This window comes from Conger conger, chromosome 4 (assembly GCF_963514075.1).
Source record: "Conger conger chromosome 4, fConCon1.1, whole genome shotgun sequence".
Classification (NCBI taxonomy): Eukaryota; Metazoa; Chordata; class Actinopteri; order Anguilliformes; family Congridae; genus Conger; species Conger conger.
In genome coordinates, this window is record NC_083763.1 from 18,948,970 (window position 1) to 18,973,693 (window position 24,724).

The 24,724-nt window shown below is 45.3% G+C and overlaps 2 protein-coding genes across 3 annotated transcripts in view; one reads left to right on the forward strand and one right to left on the reverse strand.

The window, feature by feature from the left end:
• raver2 (ribonucleoprotein, PTB-binding 2) overlaps window positions 1–8,669 on the forward strand; it is a 45,757-nt gene extending 37,088 nt beyond the window's left edge. Inside the window, exons 10-16 of one of the 2 annotated variants that reach the window (XM_061238729.1) lie at window positions 51–162; window positions 1,500–1,657; window positions 3,977–4,075; window positions 4,193–4,240; window positions 4,500–4,622; window positions 5,068–5,274; window positions 5,778–8,669. In XM_061238729.1, the coding sequence (XP_061094713.1) occupies window positions 51–162; window positions 1,500–1,657; window positions 3,977–4,075; window positions 4,193–4,240; window positions 4,500–4,622; window positions 5,068–5,274; window positions 5,778–5,915 (885 nt within the window). In that variant the 3' untranslated portion in view covers window positions 5,916–8,669. The remainder of the gene's footprint in view (window positions 1–50; window positions 163–1,499; window positions 1,658–3,976; window positions 4,076–4,192; window positions 4,241–4,499; window positions 4,623–5,067; window positions 5,275–5,777) is intronic. The other variant, XM_061238730.1, reaches the window with a different exon arrangement.
• Window positions 8,670–9,485: 816 nt separating this feature from the next.
• Window positions 9,486–24,724, reverse strand: part of jak1 (Janus kinase 1) — a 37,984-nt gene continuing 22,745 nt past the window's right edge. The window contains exons 7-24 of the mRNA XM_061238728.1: window positions 24,330–24,500; window positions 23,682–23,839; window positions 23,344–23,458; window positions 22,499–22,697; window positions 17,885–17,991; window positions 17,371–17,505; window positions 17,201–17,288; window positions 15,248–15,375; window positions 14,557–14,692; window positions 14,000–14,151; window positions 13,498–13,648; window positions 12,996–13,084; window positions 12,594–12,786; window positions 12,106–12,230; window positions 11,566–11,738; window positions 10,837–10,954; window positions 10,382–10,492; window positions 9,486–9,971 (exon numbers count right to left, since the gene is read on the reverse strand). Coding sequence (XP_061094712.1) covers window positions 9,867–9,971; window positions 10,382–10,492; window positions 10,837–10,954; window positions 11,566–11,738; window positions 12,106–12,230; window positions 12,594–12,786; window positions 12,996–13,084; window positions 13,498–13,648; window positions 14,000–14,151; window positions 14,557–14,692; window positions 15,248–15,375; window positions 17,201–17,288; window positions 17,371–17,505; window positions 17,885–17,991; window positions 22,499–22,697; window positions 23,344–23,458; window positions 23,682–23,839; window positions 24,330–24,500 — 2,454 coding nt within the window. The 3' untranslated portion in view covers window positions 9,486–9,866. The remainder of the gene's footprint in view (window positions 9,972–10,381; window positions 10,493–10,836; window positions 10,955–11,565; window positions 11,739–12,105; window positions 12,231–12,593; window positions 12,787–12,995; window positions 13,085–13,497; window positions 13,649–13,999; window positions 14,152–14,556; window positions 14,693–15,247; window positions 15,376–17,200; window positions 17,289–17,370; window positions 17,506–17,884; window positions 17,992–22,498; window positions 22,698–23,343; window positions 23,459–23,681; window positions 23,840–24,329; window positions 24,501–24,724) is intronic.

Consider the following 24,724-nt stretch of genomic DNA (forward strand, 5'->3'; position numbering starts at 1 on the left):
GCACAGAGAGGGACGTGTGTGATTAATGCTGATGACTGTTCTGACTGCAGACTCAGAGCAGTCCTCAAACCTCACTGCTGGGAGAGCCACCCAAGGAACTCAAGCTGCCATCTAACCCCTACCTGAACCTGGCCAGTGTGCTGCCCGGCATGGTCCTACAAGGTACCGAGACCTTGAGTGCACTAAGTCCACATTTGCCAAACTCAGACGCAACAGACACTATACACACCGAGCTCAGACACACTACACACACTGAGCTCAGACACACTAGACACACTGAGCTCAGACACACTACACACACTGAGCTCAGACACACTACACACACTACACACACTGAGCTCAGACACACTAGACACACTACACACACTGAGCTCAGACACACTACACACACTGAGCTCAGACACACTACACACACTGAGCTCAGACACACTACACACACTGAGCTCAGACACACTACACACACTGAGCTCAGACACACTACACACACTGAGCTCAGACACACTACACACACTACACACACTGAGCTCAGACACACTACACACACTACACACACTGAGCTCAGACACACTACACACACTACACACACTGAGCTCAGACACACTACACACACTGAGCTCAGACACACTACACACACTGAGCTCAGACGCTACACACACTGAGCTCAGACGCAACAGACACTGAGCTCAGACGCAACACACACTCTTCTATTGGATCATAGAGTGTTTAAGTTCAGTGTATTGGGCACATGCTTTTCAGATACAGCACAGAAATAATACAGGCCCATACCCAGAAGCGGCCAGAGGAGTTAGAATAACAAATACAAGTAGACAAGCAAGGTATTGGGCAGAAGTGAACACAGACACCAGTTGCCAGTGTATCATAGTAATGACTGAATGTTTGTTTTATAATATTTTCAAGGTGAAAATCCTGCATAGTATGCCTTTAAGCTGTAAGTGTCACAGAGTTTTGTCCACAACACTTTTCCAAGTTTGTCTTTGGCTTGGGGAATGGGATAAAAATAACAGCCCTTCCAAACATTCTGGATAATGCACATCTATTTTACAAGTTCCCGAACAGGAGATTTTTTTTTTATCATTATTTTTTATTATGCTACTTCGGAACATGCTGATTTTAAATGGACTAAACATTCAGATACATAGCAAAATGTGCATTTCCAGTTATGTGTCATTAGAAAGTGAGACTCATTTCTGTTTAATGCTAATTTCTTTGAGCAAATCACTTATTTTCTGTAGTAACGTGGAACTTCCTCGAGCTACCAACAAATGAAAAAGGGAATATCTTCCTACAGCCTGGAAGAAAGATATCTGCGCACACTTTGCTATCTGCACATTTCTAAAGTAATAGGGTACTCTGGTTTTGATACACCCCTGACTATATGTTAATGTAGGGCGTATACGGAGATGTGAAGTGCACACCGTACAGGCTGTATACGTGGATAAGAGCTTAGGGGTAATGCTGTTGTGTGTTTGTGTCCCCAGCTCCTGCCAGTAGTAAAGCACAGAGTGTGGCTCCACACAGTGGGGTGTACAGCAGTGTGCTGGCTCCAGTCCCACAGCCCCCCACTCAGACCGCTGCCCAGTACGGCTCTGATACCTCCACAGACTACGCACAGCAGTACAGCCAGCAGTACTCACAGGTAAAGGACGCCTACGTAGCACTCGCGTTAATGCACAATTCTGTTTCTTATGCGGAGAGAAAAGTAGGAAAAAATGCAGGAAAAAATACACCGCATTCTATAAACGTTCTTTTTGTTTGTTTTTTTAAAGATCACAATGGGCCATGACCCAGACTTGAACCACAACAAAATAGTTAGTCTGGTTTGTTGACCCTCTTTCAGTGTTTAATTTGTTGTTTATTGATAATTGATCATAATATTTACGCAGCCGTTGGTAGCAGTCTGAGATTCAAGGAAAAAGCGCTTAATTTGAATGAAAAGTCGAAAACAAGCACTAGCTTGCAACATGAAAACAGAAATCAGAGTTTTTTGTATTATTAGGCTTTTTATCGAAAATGTATTTTTATTAGAATGCCAAAACATCTTATTTAATTCCTCTAATCCCGCCATCTGCTCCTGCTTCTGACAAGTGTCATAATAAAAATGATGAACTACATAATTTATTGTGTTATTGTGAGTTGGCATACTGTATCATGGAAAACATTACATTTTTATCCAAATGCAGGTTAATGAGTGTAAAACACAGATTTTGAAATGGTCTGCATTCAATAGTTAGCAAGACCACTGCTACGCTTTTATGCTTTTTTTTTTTTTTTTGGAGAACCGATCACAGATGACTTAGTTAGCCTACTAAATGTAGCATCACTTACAGGTAAACGCCTACACTGTTAATGGTGGCATCAATCACAGGTAGACAACACTACTAAACATAGCATCAATCACAGGTAATGACACCTACACTGCTAAACATAGCGCCATCCATAGGTAAATGCCTACATTGCTAAACATAGCACCAGTTACAGGTAAAGGCCGACACTGCTAAACGTCACATCACTTGCAGGTGACACCTACACTGCTAAACATAGCATCACTCAGAGTTTAAACACCTTCACTGCCAAACCCAGAGCATTTCACAGGTAAACAATACCTACACTGCTCATCACAATGTTACTCACATATAGCAAACACCTACAGCAATAAACACAGTATTAGTGAAAGGGGGAAGAGGATTCAATATTAAATATCTTTATTGGAAGAGGACATGGTGAATACCGTTTGTGGTAGTGATGATGACAGTATGATTTCCCATCATAGTCATCACCACTACCGTAACACAGTGCTGTTCACGGTATCCACTATGTCCTCTCCTAATAAAGATGTTTAATATTCAGTCCTCTCTCATGACAGTGTGTTTATGATTCCTCAGCTCTGCTCAACAATAGTCTCCATTAATCATACATTTTCCTTACTGAAATGGAAACAACTGCTCATGGTGTAAATAATGTATGCGTAAACAAGGTCTGAAAAAGAAAATGCTGCTTTGATTGAGTGTATACAGTATATAAGTGTATACAATTGGCATGCTTCCCCACCCAACGGTGGCCGGGCTTTGTCACTGTGTTTCTTCCTGTTGGAGGTGTGCTTTGTGGAATATCTCTCCAAATGTAGCTGGTGCGACTGGGCTGCGCGAGTGCGCTTGGCTCTGGGTGCTGGGTCCCATCTGGTCCCCCACTCCCCCGCACTCCACCACCTCCAGGGGTCTGATGCACGGCGCGTTCTCGCCAAACGCTCGACCGCTGCAGATTATCCCCTCACAGCCCGCGGAGGGGGAGGGAATAACAGACTAGAGAGCAACACTCAGCAGTGATGGAGTGATGGAGCAGAGAGGGGGAAGGCGGAGAGAGAGAGAGAGAGTGAGAGAGTGAGAGAGAGATATTACGGATCAGAAGATGGGAAAGAGTGAGGGAGCGGGGAACTGATTGTGTTAAACAAAAGATGAAGCGCTGGATAGAGCAAGTGTGATTTAGGCACAGCAGTGTGGGTGGATGAGTGGGGTTTGGGAGTACAGAGATGAAGTGTGTGTGTGTGTGTGTGTGTGTGCGCGCCCTTGTGTGTGTGAATGAGTAAATGTGTGTGCGCAAGCAAACGTGTGTAAAAATAGAGAGCCATCGATTGGGTGAACATAGTGTGGGTGCGTGTGTGTGTGTGTGTGTGTGTGTGTGTGTGTGAGAGAATAGAGAGCCATCAATTGGGTGAGCATAGTGTGGGTGCGTGAGTGGGTTTGTGAGTAGTGTGTGTGTGCGCATGTGCATAAATGCGTGTTTGTGTGTGTGTGTGTGTGTGTGTGAACAGAGAACCATGGATTGGGCGAGCATGGTGTGGGTGGGTGAGAGTCGGTGTAAAACTACGGGACGATGAGCTGTGAGTGAGACTGTAAGAGTGTGAAGAAATGCAGTGGAGAGAAAGACAGAGCCTCTCTCTGACTCCGCTTCCCTGTAGGAAGCCATGCAGCAGTGGTACCAGCACTACCAAACACAGGCCTACAGCGCCGCCCCACAGGAGAGCACAGGAACTGATTATGGGAAAGAGCAGGGCCAGGTAGGTACGCGCGCGCACACACACACACACACACACACACACACACACACACACACACACACACACAGTCTGTCCACACTGACTGCCATCTCTAACACTGCCTCTCCTCTGTTGAAGATATCTGTGTTCACACAGCCCAGCTCCTCTAAGATGTGTTTCACCCAGGTGAGCGCACCAACTCTCAGAAACTCCAGCCATTCCTTATTTGCACATTACAATATTTTCTGCCCTTCTGGCATTGTTCCTCATTCAGTAATACTGTATTGTGTGTTTGTGAGTATAATGTTTTACGTATTTAAGCCTAAGTGAATCCTTGGCCCACAAGCACTTTTAAGTTCCCCAGTGAGGCAACAAGATGATTGCAGCTGATGCTGTGTACAGCGTTGAAGGCTTGCAAATCTGTAACCGAACACTGTGTTTACAGGGAACCGCCACTACGTCCTACGGGGATTACAATACCTACATGCAGGCTGTCAGTCAGTACTATTCTCAGACGCAGATGTCTCAGGCAGCTGCTCAAGCCTATCAGCACAGAGACGCAAGCAAGGTACTACGCCCCCCTCCCCGCATGACCGTGCTGCTCTCGCACATGCAACCGGCTCAGTACGGCTATTCTACGTAGCCCGCTGACACCTCGTTGACTATCGCTTGTGTGTGTGTGCTTTGAAATGGATACCTTGAGACAGGAGCGTGTTCTGGGTGTGGCAGGCGAGTCACTCTGGGGTTCTGGGTGTGGCAGGCGAGTCACTCTGGGGTTCTGGGTGTAGCAGGCGAGTCACTCTGGGGTTCTGGCTGTGGCAGGCGAGTCACTCTGGGGTTCTGGGCGTGGCAGGCGAGTCACTCTGGGGTTCTGGGTGGGCAGGCGAGTCACTCTGGGGTTCTGGGTGGGCAGGCGAGTCACTCTGGGGTTCTGGGTGTAGCAGGCGAGTCACTCTGGGGTTCTGGCTGTGGCAGGCGAGTCACTCTGGGGTTCTGGGTGTCGTCCCGCGCAGGAGGCCGAGGCTCCCAAGGCCCTCCACCCTGCCAGCAACGGCAGCGCCCACAGCGTTCACCCCAGCGGCCTGGTGCCCGGGTACAGCTCCATCCCCGTCCTCCCGGGGTACATCGGGGTGCAGCAGGCCCCGCCTGTCTCTGCCACCCACCCCCAGAGTGGACCGGCCGTCACCTCCACCGTCGCAGACTGGAGCCAGTATTACTACGTGAGTGACCCAATCCATTCACTTTTCCGCTCAGGCGACTGACGGACTCTAAAGCGGTAGCTAATGTTCTCCAACGCTTTCAAACGTTTTTCCGTTTGCCATGAATGTTAGCTAACAGTTTAGACTAGTTTGGCGAACAAAAAGCCGTAGGGTGTGCTGGCTTTTGTTGTTACTCAGCACTTAACGGGGTAATTAACTGATTTAATTGATCAACTCTCCAAACCTGGTTTCTCCGGGCTGAATTGATTGCTGATCTTAAAGCGAAAAGAAAAGCCGGCACACCCTGCGGCACTCCGGGACCAGGACCCAGGACCGCTGAGGCAGACGCTTGGAATTCCAGGCAGCGCTGGCGAATCCAGAAAATGTGGGCCAGATGTGTGGAGTGCGTTTACTTTGACCTTTACAGATGTGACGTGGCAGAGCAGAACCTGGCTGCCTGCATTGTTTTTGCGCTTTGTGATTTCCTCAGGCGTTCATGGAGCCGTCTCTGTGTCTCTCTGCAGAACCAGGCCAGGGGGCAGAAGCGTGAGTACTCCCAACTGCCTCTGCAGGACGCGGGGCCAGACGGGGCCTACGTGGGCCAGCATTCCCAGGGCCTGGGCGGTCAGTACGCAGACTATTACAAAAAGAAGAGGATCTAGGACCCCGTGGCCCCCTCGGCCCCTCCCCGGTCCCTGCAGCCGTGTCGTCCATGCTCTCGGTACCCCCTCTCCTCTGTCGCTGATGTTGTCCATGCCTTAACTTTGAACTTTAGTCAGTTGGTGTTAAAAGGTTTCCTGTACATTTTTCTAATGTATGATTTTGTATTTGCATTAAACACGGGCCTTCTTGTGGGGCGTGTGTTGTCCGGTAACTATTATTTCTGCGAAAACCCCCCCTCCAACAATAGGGACAAACAGGGCCCCTTGGAAGAAGGTACCACTTTTTAGTTTAGGAGAAGTGATATTCCCCTTCGCTCTTTTGCTTTTTTCCTTCGCATATGAATCTTGTTTCTTTCTTAAGGAAACCTCAAGGTGGCATTTCGGCTGTATATATTTTGCTCTCGTTTCGTAAGTGTTGGAGTGTCCAGCTATTGACCGGAGATTCTGATGCTGCTGGAGTCTCTACCTACCAGGACCTCTGGAGACAGAGACCCAGGTCCCAGGACAAGGCTCTTCATCCGGATGGATGGTGGCCTTCCTTTAGGTGCAAGGCCATGTTTCATAGTAACTGCAATAAGGCACAGTAGTGCTAGACTGAACTCTCTGTAAACTGTGCTGTAGGAAAAGAAGCATTTCTGCCAGTTTGTATATGAAGTGGACTTTCAGGTTGTTTGAAAATACTAGGGCTTGATTGCACGGACCTAGAATAGGGATGTTTTTCCAACTGCCATTACAGGAAAACCGATTTATTTTGGAGAGCAACTTCACGCTGTCTCTCCTGTAAATATTTTCTTGACGTTTTCTTGCCTGGAAATGACAAAGCAGGGAGACTGCTTTGAGTCTTGGCTGATTACTTGGACCTTGCTATTTTAGACACCCAGGCAATATTAATCACAGCGCGACGCCAATATGAGAGTATTAGCGCTCAGCTGTGCCGTGTCGAACCTCCCCCTCCCCTCTTCTCTGTAGTCTGTGGTGAAATGGCTGATTACCTCCTGCGGTCTCCAGCACTAGGGATCAAAGTCACAATTCACTCACTTTTCCGCTCAGGCAACTGACGGACTCTAAAGCCATGCTTTTACTAGCACAGAATGTTTAAATGTTTAAATAATATACATATACAATCGTGACTTACTGACATTTTCTAGCATTAAGTTACGCTGGCAGGAAGCCAGTCATTTTTCTTTATTTCAAGGTGTACTGTGTTCAGCTGCATATTTCATTTAATGGCTGATCGCTTTACGCCAAGCCTTAAAAAGGCAATACTTTAGAGTGAACCTTAGATCTCTGTAATAGTGAAACTTGTTTTTTGGTTGTTGGGGTTTTTTTTTGTTTTTATTTTTTTTACAAATGCAGACTGTTGTTTTGCATTTATTCAGGAATATCAAGGCTGTTTTTACGCCCTTCAGGTGATTGTACCATCTTCTCTCCCTACCTTTTCCCAGTTCATAGCCATTAGCGCATGTTCCATTAGCATTAGCTTCCATGCCTGAATAAGGCAGGCTACTGGGGAATCTGGGAATTCAAAGCCACGCTGAACCAGCACTTTAATGTGGGTAAAGAAAGACAGAAAAGTAACAACCAGATGTTATCCTGACAAGTTTTATTTGCCGGTGTCATCCCAGCTTGATTGCAAAATGCTGTATTGCTGTGCTATTTCCTCTAGCTGTTTCTAGTGCTGCTAGCTGTATGCATCCACGTTTTATTCCGTGGGGGACCCTTTGTTTAAGGCGAGTCTTATTCCAGTGTGCGCTTTGGTATGGCTATGCAGGGATTTATCTGAATACATGTACCTCTGTGGTCTTTTGTGGGTACTCATATTTAGCATTGCACAGATCCCTAACCCAGTTAGTGTTGAAAGAGCTGGTACCCCCCCTTTTCCAATAATTAGTCTTCGGCAGTGAAGACCTTGTGAAGTATGTGGAAATGAAAGGCTGCTTTGCGAGACCCTTGTCTCTTTGGTGTTGCGTAGTGACCCCTGCTGGCGTAACACAAGGGGCCTCCAAACTGTTGCTGTTGTGCCTAATTCTGCATGTTGCCAAACAGGCATATCCTTCATAGTCATTAACACCAGGCCGCTTTCCCCTGAACTTTACAAGCACTGTCACGGAAGCGGCTTATTTCACCGCTCGCCCCAAGTTAGAGCTACAAGGGGAACAGACAGTGCTGATTCACTGCAGGGTTGATAAGAATCCAGAGCCCTTGATACTGACTGAAATGAACAACAATGATCTCAAATTTATGTGTATAGGCTTTTCAATATTGAAGCAATTTTTGATGACTGCAAAGAACGTTCTAGTGTCTGTAGAATAGATCAGAATATATAAGCTTCTTTCTTTTGTACATTTACTTTAAAATACACATTTTTGCAAGCTTTCATTTGAAAATGAGATTTTCTGACCTAAAATTAGTTTTTGCAATATTTTATATTTTCAATAAGTTGATATTTGCTTTACTGTGAATAGGCCATTTTTAGGAACAGTTGGATTTTAGCATGCATATTTACAGGTGTAATATATAAGTTCTAAGAATGTTTTCAATAGTTGATATTGAGTATGAAGCTTTTGATTTTGACACAAACGTTTGATTTTATTTATTTTAATTGAATGTTTATTTATGTACATTTTCCCTCAGTCATCCTCTTCCATGTCCGATCCCAACAAAATCGTTTTTTTTTTTTGTTGGTTTTTTTTTTTTTTAATTAAGGAATTGTCGCTTTTACATTCCAGAATAAACATTGACTGATACCCCCAAGCACATTTATTCCTGTTGTCCTTTTTTATTGTGTCCTGTTACACTGTGTGACTCTGTACTTTAACGGGTGAGCGTGTAACAGTCTCTTCCAGGGCAGCTGTCTTGGATGCCACTTCAGGCTTCGACGCCGACATTATTGACCTCTCATAAATCTTGTTCTGATAATCTAGGTGCTGATAGCTTGTGTATTGTTTGACCTGACTATTCTATTTTTGAAATATAATACATGAACACATTTATTCCCATACAAGTATGTATTTGTCCTTTGAAATCTAAGGCCAGAGCTATTTTGATTTTGTTATCTGAGCAGAGTTGATAGCACTCCAAATCATAGGCTACATTGCCCTCTAGTGTCCGCCTCGGTTTTACCGCCATCTTTCCACTAGCTGGTAGCTGGTCATGTCGGGTAGACTTTTAAATGACTTCACCTTCCACTCATGATTTGTCATGCATTTTACTTCCTGCTAGCCGTGTACTGGAAGAAGTGAACCAGGTTCTGGCTGATGAATGCGAGAAATGTTTTCGGCAGCAAGGCACAGTGAGTACCTCCCCTTTCTTCGGACAATACTTCCAGCAGTGGGTTCACCGCTGAGACTGCCACACACACCGACACGGCGCAGTACAGTCATGTGACATGGGCAGTCTAGGCTTGCTTCATGCATGAGTACATCTCCTTCCAGTGCCATATTTTAAACGTATAAGAATAAGTTGAATATGTCTGCTTATGAGCCCATGGTGGTCAGATCATTTCACTTTCAGATTTACCTACCACCATGCACCCATCCCCCCCATTGTTTTCCCCCAGAATAACAATCATAGAAATATTGTTCATTTATTTAACAAAAATATGGGTTTACAGTTTAAGCGAAACCAAATGGAAAATTAATGCCAATGGAAAGTGCGCAAAAGATTTTGGCGTAAAAATAAAATTTGCGTGGGTCTATGTACAATTAAGTTGGGATCCAAGATTAATACTAATTTGGCTGCCGATGCACGATTACATTCAGAATCACTGAAGCCACACGATGCCTTAAAATGGTGTCCTGCGAGTGGAAATGGCGAAAGGGATCATACTGTATGAGAAATCCAAGTGAAGCCACCTGCTGCGGTAGACTTAAGAGATTCTTTTTTTTTTCTTTTTCTTTTAGTTCCTCCTGCTGTAATTGATTGTAAAGTCTTTAAGGCAGGCTCCTCTGGTCACATGTTCTCTGCCAGCATCTGCTGGAACACGCTGATCAGCTCTTCAAAGTCGATCCTCTCCTCGGGAGCCTTCACCCAACATTTCTTCATCTGGGTGTACACCTGCGGTAGGAAAAGAAACATTGATTACACGCGAACGTGAAAAGGCAATGTAACGTACAGCTGCGGTTCTGCCTCAAAGGAGTATTTCAGGGGTGCACAGAAAGGGCCGATCCGTTTCAGGATTTTGTGCCAACATCTGCTCTTATTATTTAATTAGCTAAATCATATCTTGAATTAGACATTTGTATAGGCACCAGCTACAGCCGCAGACTGTATTCTAAAGATTATATTGTGCTCAATTACAGGAGCAGCACAGTTTATAGAGCTGTCTGAAAACAAAAAAAACCCGCCCACAAACCGGCCCTCCAGGACCGGAGTTGTGCACCCCTGGTGTATTTGATAGACCTCTGTGTGTCTGTAGTATGAGTGGATATGGACAGTATCTACTGACAGGAGGCCCAGGCCCCTACCGTTTGCGGGCAGTCAGCTGGACAGGGCAGCCGCTTGCCTGCCTCCAGGGCCTTCACCAGCTTGGCTAACGTCAACTGGCCGTAGATGGAACCGATCATCTTGTTGAACTCCTGCGCAGTGCAGAGGAGCAGTCCGTCAACTCCACTCAAACATATGGCAAGAGCACCCTGTGTACATTATCCATATGGTCTGAAATAGGTCAGACCAGGGAATGTCTGCCAGCAGACAGAATTATTGGAATGCTGATGTAGGAGGGCATATTGTGGCAGTTTTCAGTTCAATTAGGGAGGAGGTAGGGGGTGGGGCTAGTCAGACGCTGGCCTCCGGGTGTGTCATCTGTCACCCTGGGCACAATCGGGTGCCATCTGCCACAAGAGAGAGGACTGTTCTCCGCAGTCTCATTCAGCTTGGCCTTTAGATACACACTGTAGAATTGAGTTGGGGTTGGCCTTACCGTCATGGGGCTGCAGGCTGAGTCGCAGTAGGTTAGCAGCTCATACAAGGTGACTCCAAAGGACCACACGTCTGACGCTCTGTAGAATTTGAGCTGGATCAGGCACTCGGGGGCATACCTTGGAGAACAGGCATAAATGGAGACAGTCTGGGTCTCAATACGAGGTATGAGGCCCCATTCCACTCAATTATACCAATGCTGTTCTACAGTAACACTTCAGACCTGGGAGTCGCATCATAGGCACCACATAGAGGCGCACACACAACAAGGCTAAACAGCCCCTGTAGATGACCTCATTGCTTGTGAGTGTGAGCAAGCATTTTCAAATGGAGTCAGGTCTGCCTTAGTACTTGCAACTCTCAAACTCCATTTAGCCATTGGAACATCAGGACCTGCGTGCTGATTTTGGCAAGGAACAATTGCAGAGTTGCACTACGTATCAAGCATTAAATCTGTATAGAGATATTGCGGAGGGTGCGCCCCTGTTTAAGGTATTTTACAGCACCTGCTTCAATAGAAAAGATCTACAACATGGTGACACTGCAAATGTAATCTATGCAGGTCACCTTGGGCAAGAACTGGTGGGTGAATTTATGGTGAAGACAGGTCACGATTATGCTTAATACACTCTGTTCCTTTATCTGCCTGCAAGTACTTCTCAGGGTCAGCTGCAGCCACTGCCCCCTGCTGCAGACAGCTGCCAGCCCATCCTGTACTGCAGTCCCTCACCAGAACACAGGGCTGTCCAGTTCGTCCTTCACCGTGTAGTAATCCTCTTTGTCTTTGATGCTCTTGGTCAGACCAAAGTCTCCGATCTTGACCGTGTTCTTGTTCTCCACCAGGACATTACGAGCAGCCAGGTCCCGGTGGATATAGTTCTGCGATCCCAGATAATTCATTCCCTGGATGGAAAAAAGCACATAGAAAATAACTTCCTTCCACTTCATTTGTTCTCATAAATGGTCATATGCGTTTGCACACACCTACCATTTTCACCTCTGTCCTCACACACCATTAAAACATAACACAGGACTTGGGCACATACTGCACCAGCCCTGGGGTGTATTCAACAGCACCAAAATGTTAACATTTTAAAACAATCAGGAATGAACTGTGCATTCTGAGGTTGTTATAGTGTAGCAGATTGTTTTCTTTAAAATTGTTGCAATACATTACCCCACCAGCAAACTAGCAGAGCGAACATTCCAACCACTACAACACGTCCCCAAATGTGGGGATGCTGCACAGTGTGGCAAACGGAGGGCCTACCTTGCATATCTGAATGGCATATCTTAGGAGCATCCTCAGGTCAACGTTGGCCTTGTTCCTGGGCAGGTACTCTTTCAGGCTCCCGGCAGGCAGGTACTCCATGATCAGCTTGAGGGATCTTCCTCCTAAACGGGAGCAGAGGGACGGTGTGTTAAACTGGATTGGGCCTGGGCTCCATTCAAGAGAAAACCACTGCAAATGGTTAGAGAGACTGCATTTAATGTTGAGTTCTAGAGCAGCATTACACTGACATCTGGTAGGGTGATACAGAGCGACACCAAATCTGTTAAATGACACCATAGAACCCCAACCAGACCTGGTAAACAAAGATAGTAACACCATAGCACCCACACCAGACCTAGTAAACAAAGATAGTGAGACCATAGCACCCACAGCAGACCTAGTAAACAAAGATAGTGGCAGCACAGCTGATGGTTAAGAGCGGGCATGGTGGTGCTCAGAAACGACATGTGACAGGCTTTCCTTACCCTCCTCCTTGCAGATGCCCTTGTACCTGACGATGTTCTCATGGTACAGCTTCCTCAGGATGTCAATCTCGCACCACAGGTTGCTGCACTGCACCCCCCTGTTCTCGGGCTTCAGGGACTTCACCGCCACCAGCTCGCCTGTGCGGTCCTCCCGGGGGTCGTAACGACAAAGCTCCACCTTCCCAAAGTGACCCTGCCACACAGCAGCCCATGGGCTCGTCACACAACGTGCGTACGTCTGCTGGCACCCACACCATTCCAGCGCTATCCCCATGTAGGGCTTACACCATCTCAGCATCTTTGCTCCTTACTGTGCGAACACACCGTCTTCACAATGCCATGTTCAAACTCACAAAATGCGATCACACAACGCGCTACATAGACGATATTGTCACACATTACCTCCCCCAGGTCCCGAACCTTCTTGAGGAATCGCTTTTCATACACGGTGGGGTCTATCTCCTGACTGGGAACTGGTTTGATGGAGGGGTCTGTGTGAGAGGATGACAATGTTACTCTAGCAAGAACTCGAGCAAGTGTAGCACAGCCTACATATTCAGTTCTACAAGATAAGAGCAGGCAGAAAAAGTACCTTGGCTGTCAGTTGAAGGGTTGCTAATAGGACATTTTTTCTCTGAATGTCACAACAATTTGGTACATTGAGTATTGAGAGAACTGCAGTACCTTTCCAATCCACAAGGTGGCAAAGTTAGTAAAAAAGAAGAAAAGAAAAACATTGCCGTGTGTGACTGGGAGGGCTGTCCCCCCGAACATACTAAATCTACACTTACACTGTAAATAATAGAAATACATGTAAAAAAAAAAAAAGTGTTAAAAAGTAGCAGCTGTGCTTCTGACTGGAAAAGAAAATGGTGGAGCCGTGAGTGTGGGGGAGCAGCCTTACTCTTCTCCTCCAGCATGTCGATGTCCCTCACGATGGCTCTGAAGAAGGGCCTCTTGTGGGTATCGTAGTTCATGCAGTGCGTCATAAGGTCCGCCAGTTCCTTGCAGTCTGGAGTGGGCAGCATGACCTCCCGCATGTAGAAGCGCTCTTTCTGTTCACAGAAACCAGACCAACTCTATGTGAGTAACAGACTCACCCAGGTCAGGAACCGTGTCTGTCTCAGGCGCAGAGAAAGCCTGCAGCAGCTGCTTCTGTTGTTTTCTTAAACTGAAATCTGTAACAGCCTTTTCTATCTCCTTATGCTAAAAACTGTATTTATGTACTTTTGGCCATCTTGATAAACCAAAAACATATGCAAACCATTCCACTGTTTTGTTAAACTGAAACTTGATACAAGCAGTTGACTTAAGCACGAAAATAATACTTCATACTGAGACATTTAAATGATAGAGAGGAAATAATGTTTTGTTGAGCCCTTAGTTCTGAAGTTAAAAGACTGTACCTCAGTGAGGGTCTTGTCTTTGAGGGGCACCTCTCCGTCATAGCAGATTTCCCACAGGGTGGTGCCAAAACTCCACTTGTCAGCTGCCACACTCAGCGCATTGGTGTTCTTGACACATTCTGGGGCGATCCAAGGGATCCGGTCCACACACTCTGAGGATACACACAGTTGTTACACACAGAACACACTGACCCCTTAGCATCTCTGAGTGTGGTGTGTAGCCCCTTACCCTCAGTAGTGAGTACAGTCGTATGGTGTGTAGCCCCTTACCCTCAGTAGTGAGTACAGTCGTATGGTGTGTAGCCCCTTACCCTCAGTAGTGAGTACAGTCGTATGGTGTGTAGCCCCTTACCCTCAGTAGTGAGTACAGTTGTGTGGTGTGTAGCCCCTTACCCTCAGTAGTGAGTACAGTTGTGTGGTGTGTAGCCCCTTACCCTCAGTAGTGAGTACAGTCGTATGGTGTGTAGCCCCTTACCCTCAGTAGTGAGTACAGTTGTGTGGTGTGTAGCCCCTTACCCTCAGTACTGAGTACAGTTGTGTGGTGTATAGCTCCTTACCCTCTCTGGTGAGTACAGTGACAGGGATGCCTGGGTCACTCAGCTTGATAAATGGCCCACCCTCATTGTCACGCCCGTCCCTAGCCAGCAGGATATTCTTGGCACAAACGTACCCATGGACAAGCTTCTTATCCTCCTGGGAGGGGAATCACAGCCATCAGATATGAGTGAGAAGCACACCTGACACAGACCCAAGACAGCTGCAGGCATCCCTTTATGATGGTGAGTGCGGTCATTCACCAAACTACTGTAAAAGCAAGCCGCGCAAATAAGTTCTGTGCCGCTCTTATCCTTTCCTCAGCTATTTCTGATTCTGTGCCAATGACAAACTGATTCCCAATGCTGCATACTGATGATAAAGTAGGAAATAACAATTTCACAGAGTATCTCATGATTATATCTCATGAAATGGTTGGCATTTATATCGCGCCTTTATCCAAAGCGCTGTACAATTGATGTTTCTCATTCACCCATTCATACACACACTCACACACTGATGGCGATTGGCTGCCACGCAAGGCGCCGACCAGCTCGTCAGGAGCATTTAGGGGTTAGGTGTCTTGCTCAGGGACACTTCGACACAGCCCGGGCGGGGGATTGAACTGGCATCCCTCCGACTGCCAGACTTACTGCCTGAGCCATGCCGCCCTTATACACCATGACATGTCATTAACTTGTATCTTTGTATTACCAGGTAGCTGAGGGCACCAGCCAGCTGCTTGGCCACCTGGAACTTCCATGGTGTGTTGAGGTGCATGCGGTTCCTCTGCATGAAGAGGTCGAGTGGGCCCAGCTGCACATACTCCTCCACCATGATGTCTGAGCAGGAGGACAACACAACAACATCAGTCTGGTACAGCTGGTATGGTCAGTGCAGACGTGTAGGATCAGTCTGTTGTTGAAAACCACTGTTGTGTGACAGGTCTGATACTGATGGAAGATAACAGTAGTGCAAGAGAGGCAAGTATGATGTAGAGAGAAGATAAGAGTCATGTAGGATAAGTGTGATATACGTAGATGGAAGGTCACTGTACTGTTGGACACGCTTAATATAGGTGAAAGGTAATAGTCATATCAGACCAGTCATCTAGAGATGGAAGATCACTAATGTCAGACAGGTATAATACAGATGATGGTAGTACAGGTAGCAGATAGTGGAGTAAATTCATGCAAAATGATAAGCGTTTTGACAGTAGGATAAAGAAGGAAATGAGTGGAAGCTGGAAGTGATCAGGGAGCAGGGAGGTAAATATTCACACTCGAATCTGTACCTTCCAAAGACCATTTAAGTTATTTCAAAGGAGGTACAACCATGTTTTTTGGCACTCCAACTATCTAAACCATTGTATCCACTTAGGTCAACAAGGTGAAAACACAAACATACAAAAACTAGCAGCCCTACGGTGCAGCTGCAACATACAAAACAAAAAGTTGTCCAGAAGTGCAACGTTTGTTTGTGTTTTGCATTGCATTGTTTTTGTACGTTGTATTTGCACTCCAGGACTGAAAGGTTTTGTTTTTGCATATTCTTTTTGTATTTCTGTTTTGCACTTCAGGGCTGCAGGTTTTTGTTTTTGTTTTTGTAGGTTGCATCTGCACCTCAGGGCCGAACGTATTTGTCTTTGCGTTTTACACTTGAGAGCCACCATAACAAGATGTCCATGTCAAAACTTTACAAAATAAGACCACGTGATGATGAGAATAGGCCACTTTAGGCCACTTTAGCCCAACAAGGAGAGCAGGGGTTCCCAGACCTGACCTGAGGTATGCTGATTTTCATTCCAGTCAATTGTCTAAATCGTTACTGAAAATGCATTAAGTTATTCCATAACGTTGTGTTTAACAGATTTTAACACAACATGGGTTTGTCTCATTACCAGTTGCTTTGTCTTTGAAATCTTCATTTTTGTACAAATGGATTTAGGTCTTTGCTGATTTCATCTCTAGGCCATAATTTCTCCCAACACATCACAGAAAATGAAAGCATTGGTTGCTGATAATTGATCCAATTAAAAGTCTTCAAATGAAAATTGAATATTCATTCTTTGTAGCACGAATATCAGTTTCTAAGCACTTGGCTTTAGGAGAGTAAATCATCTCTCATTTGACATTTTTAGTGCTTACTTTAGTGATAACTCTGAAAAGATTCCTAATATCACTACAGTATTTACATTTAACAACTGTTAACACATAGCCCTTCATGAATTAAATCTTTCTCACATTATGACCCTACATATAGGAGTTTAAGGTAATGTGTCTGCTGAATTAGGTTAATAAAAATGAGCAGAGATCTGGAAGGTATCAGTGGCGGGGCAATACAATAGATATGGATGAAGGGTTAGAATAAAGCCAGAGAAATATGGAAGGATACAGAAAAGATCAATGAATATAATATTAGAGCAGAGAAAAGATGGAGAAAATGCAGAGTAGGAGTAGACAAAAGATAAAATCAATAAAGACATATGGAAGGTTACAGTAGGGCAGGGCCAATGAATATCCAGTGCTACTACAGCAAAGCTGGATACATAGTGTTAGCGAGTCAGATAAATATAGTCTTGGAATAAAGATGGATACATGTATAATATCGGACTAGGATATAGAGAGATGAATACGTAGTGTTAGAGCAGGCGCGGGTGAAACTCACACTCCAGGTCGCGGACGCAGATGCCATAGAGCAGGGAGATGTGTTTGTGCGAGACCTGCCGCATCATGCTGGCCGTCTCGAAGAAGGCCTGGGGGGGGAGAGTGAGAAGGGCTCAGGGGCACACAGACAGAGCAAGCATGGCACAAAGGCACTGTGGTCAGGGCCCTCACCAGGGAGATGTCTCTGTGACTGGACCCCAGCACCTTCAGGACCACCTTCACCTCCTGTAAGGCGTCGTCCTCATTGTTCATCTTCAGCACACCTGCGTAGATGTTGGTTCTGGTCCCTCTGCCGAGGTGCTCCCCCTGAGAAAACGGGACAGTGGAAGATACTGATGGGTCAGGAGCCAAGACGTGGTGAATGAGCCATGAGTACATGCGCGCGCACGCACGCACGCACGCACGCACGCACGCACGCACGCACGCACGCACGCACGCACGCACGCACGCACGCACGCACGCACGCACGCACGCACGCACGCACGCACGCACGCACGCACGCACGCACGCACGCACGCACGCACGCACGCACGCACGCACGCACGCACGCACGCACGCACGCACGCACGCACGCACGCACGCACGCACGCACGCACGCACGCACGCACGCACGCACGCACGCACGCACGCACGCACGCACGCACGCACGCACGCACGCACGCACGCACACACGCACACACTCTACCTGTTGTATTTCCTCTTTGAGAATCCTGTGAAAGCTGAGCTGACTGACTTGCAGAGGGGTCTGAGTGGCAGACACTCTCTTCGTCACCACTAAGAGGTTGGAGATCTCTGAAACAAAGAAAAAGCTTGTGATTGACCCAGATCCTCAACATTGATGGAACTCAGAAACGGCAAGTACAAACAGACTTGACATGTCTGGGGGTATGGGCCACTGTGATTTTTTTAATTATTGGTGCAAATTGTGCGGCTGTGTCATACATAGGGTACTTAAAATCTCCACTAAATTCCTTTAAATGTACACTATGAAGAATTCCTGTTGTGTAAAGATAAGGCCCATTATTGACAACCTACAGTGCCCACCATAATGTTTGGGACAAATTATGTCTTTATTTGCCACAATTTTAGATTTTTAACACAATTAACATGTGGTTAAAGTGTATTCTCAAGGGTATTTTTATACTATTTTATTCTTGTTTCTCAGTCTCATAATGGCTTCTTTGACTTTCATTGGCACAACTTTGGTCCTCATGTTGATAAACATGAATACATAATCAATAATGGTTTCTTAAAAAATTTGTTAAAACTGACACTTTAACCACATGCAATTTTTATTACAAATCTTTGTCCTAAACATTATGGAGGGAACTATAATACCTACAGGCCACATACACACTGCAGGCAGCTAGATACAGTTGTCACTCCTCATTGACGTGCTTAATTTTGTTACGTTCACAAACTGGTTGATTATGAAGGTGAGTGACAATCATATTCTGCAACGGAACTCCCTACCTGAAAAATCGAATTATTGACGAATGAATTTCAGTGCAAATCTAGTTAGCCGGTGCAGTGTGTACCAGAACCAAACTGGAAAATTAGTTACAGTACAATTTTAACTCCCTCTGCCCCCCTTATTCATTTGAATACATGGTGGAGGTGCGCCATCGTTGAGAGACTATGGCAAATAAGCATTTTGCTGAGTGTTATTTCTGAATGAATAGGATGCAAAACAATGCAGAGTAAAGATTAAGTCCCTGAAAACTGTATTGGAAAGTGGTTGACATGGCCATCAAAAACCAATAGTGTACATCTGTCAAGAGAACATGAAGCTCACTTCCTTTAGTTTGGCATTCTGTACTATATGTGTGTTGTTATTCTTCAATGTAAACAGTATTAATACTTGTTTATAGGCCAACGTGGAAAACAGCATCCATTGCCCTACATGACCTTTGTAGATATCACATCAACAAGTTCTTGGTTTAATATAGAAAGGTATCATTAATCATCTATACCCGTCTTGTCACCAGAGACCGGCATCTTTCACCTTCTCTGCAGAAAGTTTTCACAGCCAGAGTGCTACGAGGGACTCAAGGTATGTGCCCTGAGTAATCCAGGAGCCATTAAGCTGCTTTGTAATGACATCAATATTTACACAAGACTGACAGTGATCCATTATTTTATTTCCCCACTGCTCCATGCTCCCAAACCAATCTGTAGTTTTTCCATGGTTGTGTGGACCAGCAAGAAATATCTGTATAATGTGAGACTGTAATTTCAGAAAACTGAAGCTTGAGAAATGTTAAATTCTCATTTAGCAGATGTGTACAATTAGAAAACTTTTCATTTACATTTGACTGTTGAGCTGATAATTTGGGTTTGTTTTGGTATCTGACCTTTTAGTGCTGAACTGAGCTAAATCCAAAGCAGAAATAAAATTCTGATGAAATAAAAACATTTAGGCTTAAACTGATTGTTACATTGCTGTGACCATTACTATAATATATGAAGTAGGCATATAGATGATAGTGATCCTGTGAATGTTCTTGCATAGCTATTAAAAGCATTTAACACCAGCATATAAGTACCTCAAGAAGGAAAAAACCTAAATAGTTAAATATATTAATAGTTGCACAAAACCACACTAGAATTTTAGGATTCACCACTGTCAATTTTGGAATAATGATAGGGATAGGGTTTGGTTCCTGTGTTCAAAATTGTAAACATAAAAATTGCCTCACTCTGGGCACTCCCGCGGTCCATGAAGTATCTGCATTGTTGCATTTTTTTGTTTGTTTGTTTTTGATCTGGCCAATTCCAGCACCACATCTACCGATACCCAGACCCCTGTGGGCTACATGCAAAACCAAACGACACGTTTAGGTAGACAAACCAAAAACATAGATGGGCCAATTTCCATTTCCCACAAAAAGCAGGGAATTCATCATTTATATGGCCCGTAATGTACCTAATGTAGGTCAGGCAGCCTAAGAGGCTGATCGGTCTTTATATTGGTAGCTTTGTGCAGGCACAGGGCTCAGGGCACAGGGCTTTAGAACTGTGTGTGCTCACATGCTGGTGATGAGGAAGTGTAGCTATGAGAGAGGATACTGTGGTTTGTCAAAGAATGTCATCGTGCAGCTTGGAAACCATGAGAAGGTCTACATGCCGTGGACTGCCACAGCCCTGCTCACCTCCCATCATTCTTGTCCCGCTCAAAAAACATTTACAGTCTGTGGTGGAGATGCAGTGTTAGGTTAGTGGCGTATAAAAAAATAAATGAAATAAATAAATAAAAAATTATATTTATGCTGACTCTTCTTGAAGTGGACAAAACGTTTCACAACACTATCTGTGAAGTAAACAGACATGAAATGCCTGTCACCGGAAAACCACATTTACTACACTTCCTGCCTGAAACAGCTGCTTTTCCGCTGTGCCTGGGCACGCATGCTGAAGTGATAATGAAATTTCTGGAAGGCAGTGTCATCCAAATGGTCCCAAACTGAGCCAGGCTGGGAAAGAAGAGCAGGACCGGGGACCCTGAAGTACTAGGGACCTGGCCTGGCTGATCCCTGTGTTCCAGCTCGCCTCACAAACGCTCTGCAAAGGTCAGCCCCTGCTGAGTGCGGATGTTCCCTCACATTTTTACATTTACATTTTGGCATTTGGCTTTTAATCCAAAGCGACTTACAAGTGCATAGGTTCTTCCACAAGTTAAAGCATCACATCCATAACTAGTAAAACACAAAGTGTTGTTCTAAACATTTGGTCATCATCATTTTTTTGGGGGGGGGTTTGAAAAGGTGTGTTTTTAGTCTGCGTCGAAATAGGGGGAGGGATTCTGCTGTCCTGACAGTGGTACCAGAACGGAAAACAGGCGTGAACGTGCAGCTCGACCGCCAGGTGCTCTTAGTGAGGGAACCATAAGGCGACCAGAGCAGGCAGACCGGAGTGGTCTAGCTGGGGAGTAGGGAGTGAACCCACCGTGTGCCCCACTCACTCACTCGCTTTCCCTCCACACACTGACCCCCGGACAAAACACACACACGCACACACTGCACGCACACATTGCATGCACACCCCCACACACACACCCGCCCACATGCATGCATGCACACACACACACACACACGCACACGCACGCACGCAGACGCACGCAGACGCATGCACACGCATGCACACGCATGCACACGCACACACACACACGCACACACACACATGCACGCACACACACACACATGCACGCACACGCACAAACATGCATGCACATGCACATGCACACACACATACACACTCACATGCAATACGCTAGAATGCTGCCATTCCAGTTCATTCTGCACTAAATGTTTCCCTTTGAACCTGTCAGTTGACTTCAGTCCAAAGAAAACAGGATTTGTTATCTGTTGGGCCGACTTGTATTGTGTTTGTCAATGTGACATTAAGAGATACTGAAAACCCAAAAGCAGAACTAGGTCCCTTAAACAACAGAATTACACAGTTTATCTGGCCAGAATACGTGTAATGACAATGAAACAAAGTGAAATGTGTGAATCAGTCAGTTAAGTTCTTCTTAAGTGGTCAATTGCTGCTTTTGAAAAAAAATGGCACTAAGTAGCTATAGCATTTTTTTTTTTTTTTTTATGCAACAGTGAAAATATGTCTATGAAACCTACACACTGACCCATTACTCCCAGACATGTAATGCCTCTTTCCAAATACTTAATTTTCTGTGTATTAAAACCTCAGTAACACCACCAGCTGTGGAAGCGATTCTCTAAAATAAAGCTTTCTCTGCCTGAGAAATGACACGAAGATAGCATTTCTATATGTGATGGTCAGGGTTATATGGCTGTCTACCATCTACTATATACGATAACCATAACAAATCAAGGTATGCAGGCAATAACATCTGCTTGAACAGGTATGCATTTCAAGTCTAGCACAGAAACCGGCACACTACTATAGAGTTCAATTCTATAGTAGTGTGCCGGGGCGGCCTGTAGCGTAGTGGTTAAGGTAAATGACTGGGACAGGCTACGTCGGGGGTTCGAATCCCAGTGTAGCCACAGTAAGATCTGCACAGCCGTTGGGCCCTTGAGCAAGGCCCTTAACCCTGCATTGCTCCAGGGGAGGATTGTCTCCTGCTTGGTCTAATCAACTGTACGTCGCTCTGGATAAGAGTGCCAAATGCCAATAATGTAATATATATTCTTATTCTATGGTTTTACATTACAGTGCTCTCTGTTCCAATAAATAAATGAAAGGTGAGGTGAATTTCTCAGAAGTCACTGGAGAGGGACAGAGACCAGTGTAGCAGTGAAGAGTTGTGAGGGTGTACCTCGAGGTTGGGGCGGGCAGCACCTCCTCAAGTGGAAGCTGAGGTGGTCGGTACGGAGGACCTGCCCAGTCAGGTGTCCCATCAGCTCTTTCAGCGAGGGCCAGTGGGTTTCTGTCCCACACAACCGGTAGCCCAGGTCACCCACCTCTATCTGGAAGTTCTTAAACTGCCAGTTCAGCCTTGACTGACAGACGTTCGTCTGGCAGAAACAAGAGAGAGGAGAGGAAATGGTGGCTAATTGAAGCACAGCTACTTGAAAAGTACAGTAAGACCTAATCATATGAGTAGAGTCAGACTCAAGATGACCATTCTTGTTGTTCTTACAAGCAATAGTTTAGTACTAGTAAAATTATAGCAGGCTACTTAGATCGGAGTCTGGATTATGAATGTTTGAAGGTACTATAACATGACATATATTAAATATTGACAACAGCAAGGTTTTCACTGAAGTGCATGACCTTTGACATTTTAAACTTGGAAAGGGTGCTTTTCTCTGCGGTTATTCCACACTGTCAGTTGTGTCCCAATTCATTTTCACCTCCAAAATGTTTCCATAATACAGTACAGTAATGTAAGGGTGGTTAATAAAGAAGGTTTTTGTCCATTAACTGTACTAACTGGTAACACATGCTTTTATGTTTATTTAACAGAGTATTAAAGAAATGTGTTCCTCCACATTGTTTAGTCTGTATTTGAACAAACTGTTAGTCTGTAACGAATATACTTGTCTTGTAATTAGAGCTACTGGTAAAACTAAATTTGCTTTAAGCTTAACTGTATGACTAACGTCCTGAGTCACCCAGTGAATATCACCATAGGGCCACAAGCAGGCTGAGCGCGGATACCTCGTTGCAGGTGACGGTCATGAGGATGTGGCTGTAGTCAGTGCAGCTCCAGCGCAGCACGTACATCCCCTCCTCGTTGCCCTCCTGCCGAAGCTTCTGGATGGCGTAGTCCGTGCTGAGGGAAGAGCAGCAGACACAGTGAATCGTGAAGAGATGGCGGTTTCTCAGTTAAACCTGCCCACGCAAAATGACTAACCGGCAACCAGGCTCTAGCATGTAGCATATCATATGGTAACATCCCGGCAGGAAATGAAACCTTGTGCAGTCACCATTTTGTATGAAGTGGCCGTTGTAATCTGGTGGAAAGAGGGGGGACAAGGAGGGGGGTCAGGACTGACCAGATGGGGCCGTGGCAGCTGTTCAGCAGGTTCTGCACCACAGAAGAAGGCGCCACCTCAGTGCACAGGTAGTGGTGGGCATCCACCGTCAGTCGAAAGTAGCCATCCACTAGGGCGGCGAAAGACAGTGCCTTGCCGCGGGACGACAGCCTCAGTTCCTGCAGGAGCAGAACGGGCAGGCCCATGGAGCGTTATGACACAAACATCAGCCAAAGCCACCTACTTAACAGTCACACTTCAGCCTCGCCATGACTCCATTTTAAATTAGTTTGGAGGGAGTCAGATGCCTGACGCACAACACAATGGCTACTCTGTGATACCTACCGCAGCTCTCTCAGACCCAGGGGTGGCTCTGCTGTGGTGCATGCAGGAATCTTCAGCTATGTAAAGCTCTCACAGTGTACATATGCAAATGTGTTCTCCTTATGCAAATACAGACTCTATATAAAGCTTTTTTAGTTCACCAGAATTGAAATTCTACAGTTTGTAAAGTCTTCTCAACAAAGTTTATGATCTCCTTAAAAGCAAAGCGTTGAGAAACATCAAAGCGTGTTCAATTAGAAATGTCCTACATTTTAGAATGTAAATGATTTGAGTTCTACATTTTAAGATAACTTCTGCAAGCAGTGAGAGTGCAAAAGCTCGTACCATTTTTTTATTATCTTGTTTGAAGATGGTAACTGTACATTCCTTGATGACGATGTGTGTGATCTCATGGAAGTCGCAGAAGGGTAACCAGCCATCGCTGGTGTCATTTCTTTTATTTTCCTCCATCTTGTTTTTCTTGGACTTGTTGTTCCGTTTGATAACCACTGTGTTCTGGGTGCATAGAGAAGATGGAGGAGTCAAATTGAGAAATTAATGTAAATGCATCAAGAGACAGTGATGAAGTCTGAGAAAGGATGTGCAGTGTAATGACATAGCAAACACCCAAAATTCAGTTGATTTCTAAAGAAATCTAATAAATGATCAAAATGAATGCACTTTACATCTTTGAACCACCAATAATTTCCTCTTAAAAACCTGGGAGAAAAAAAGCCATT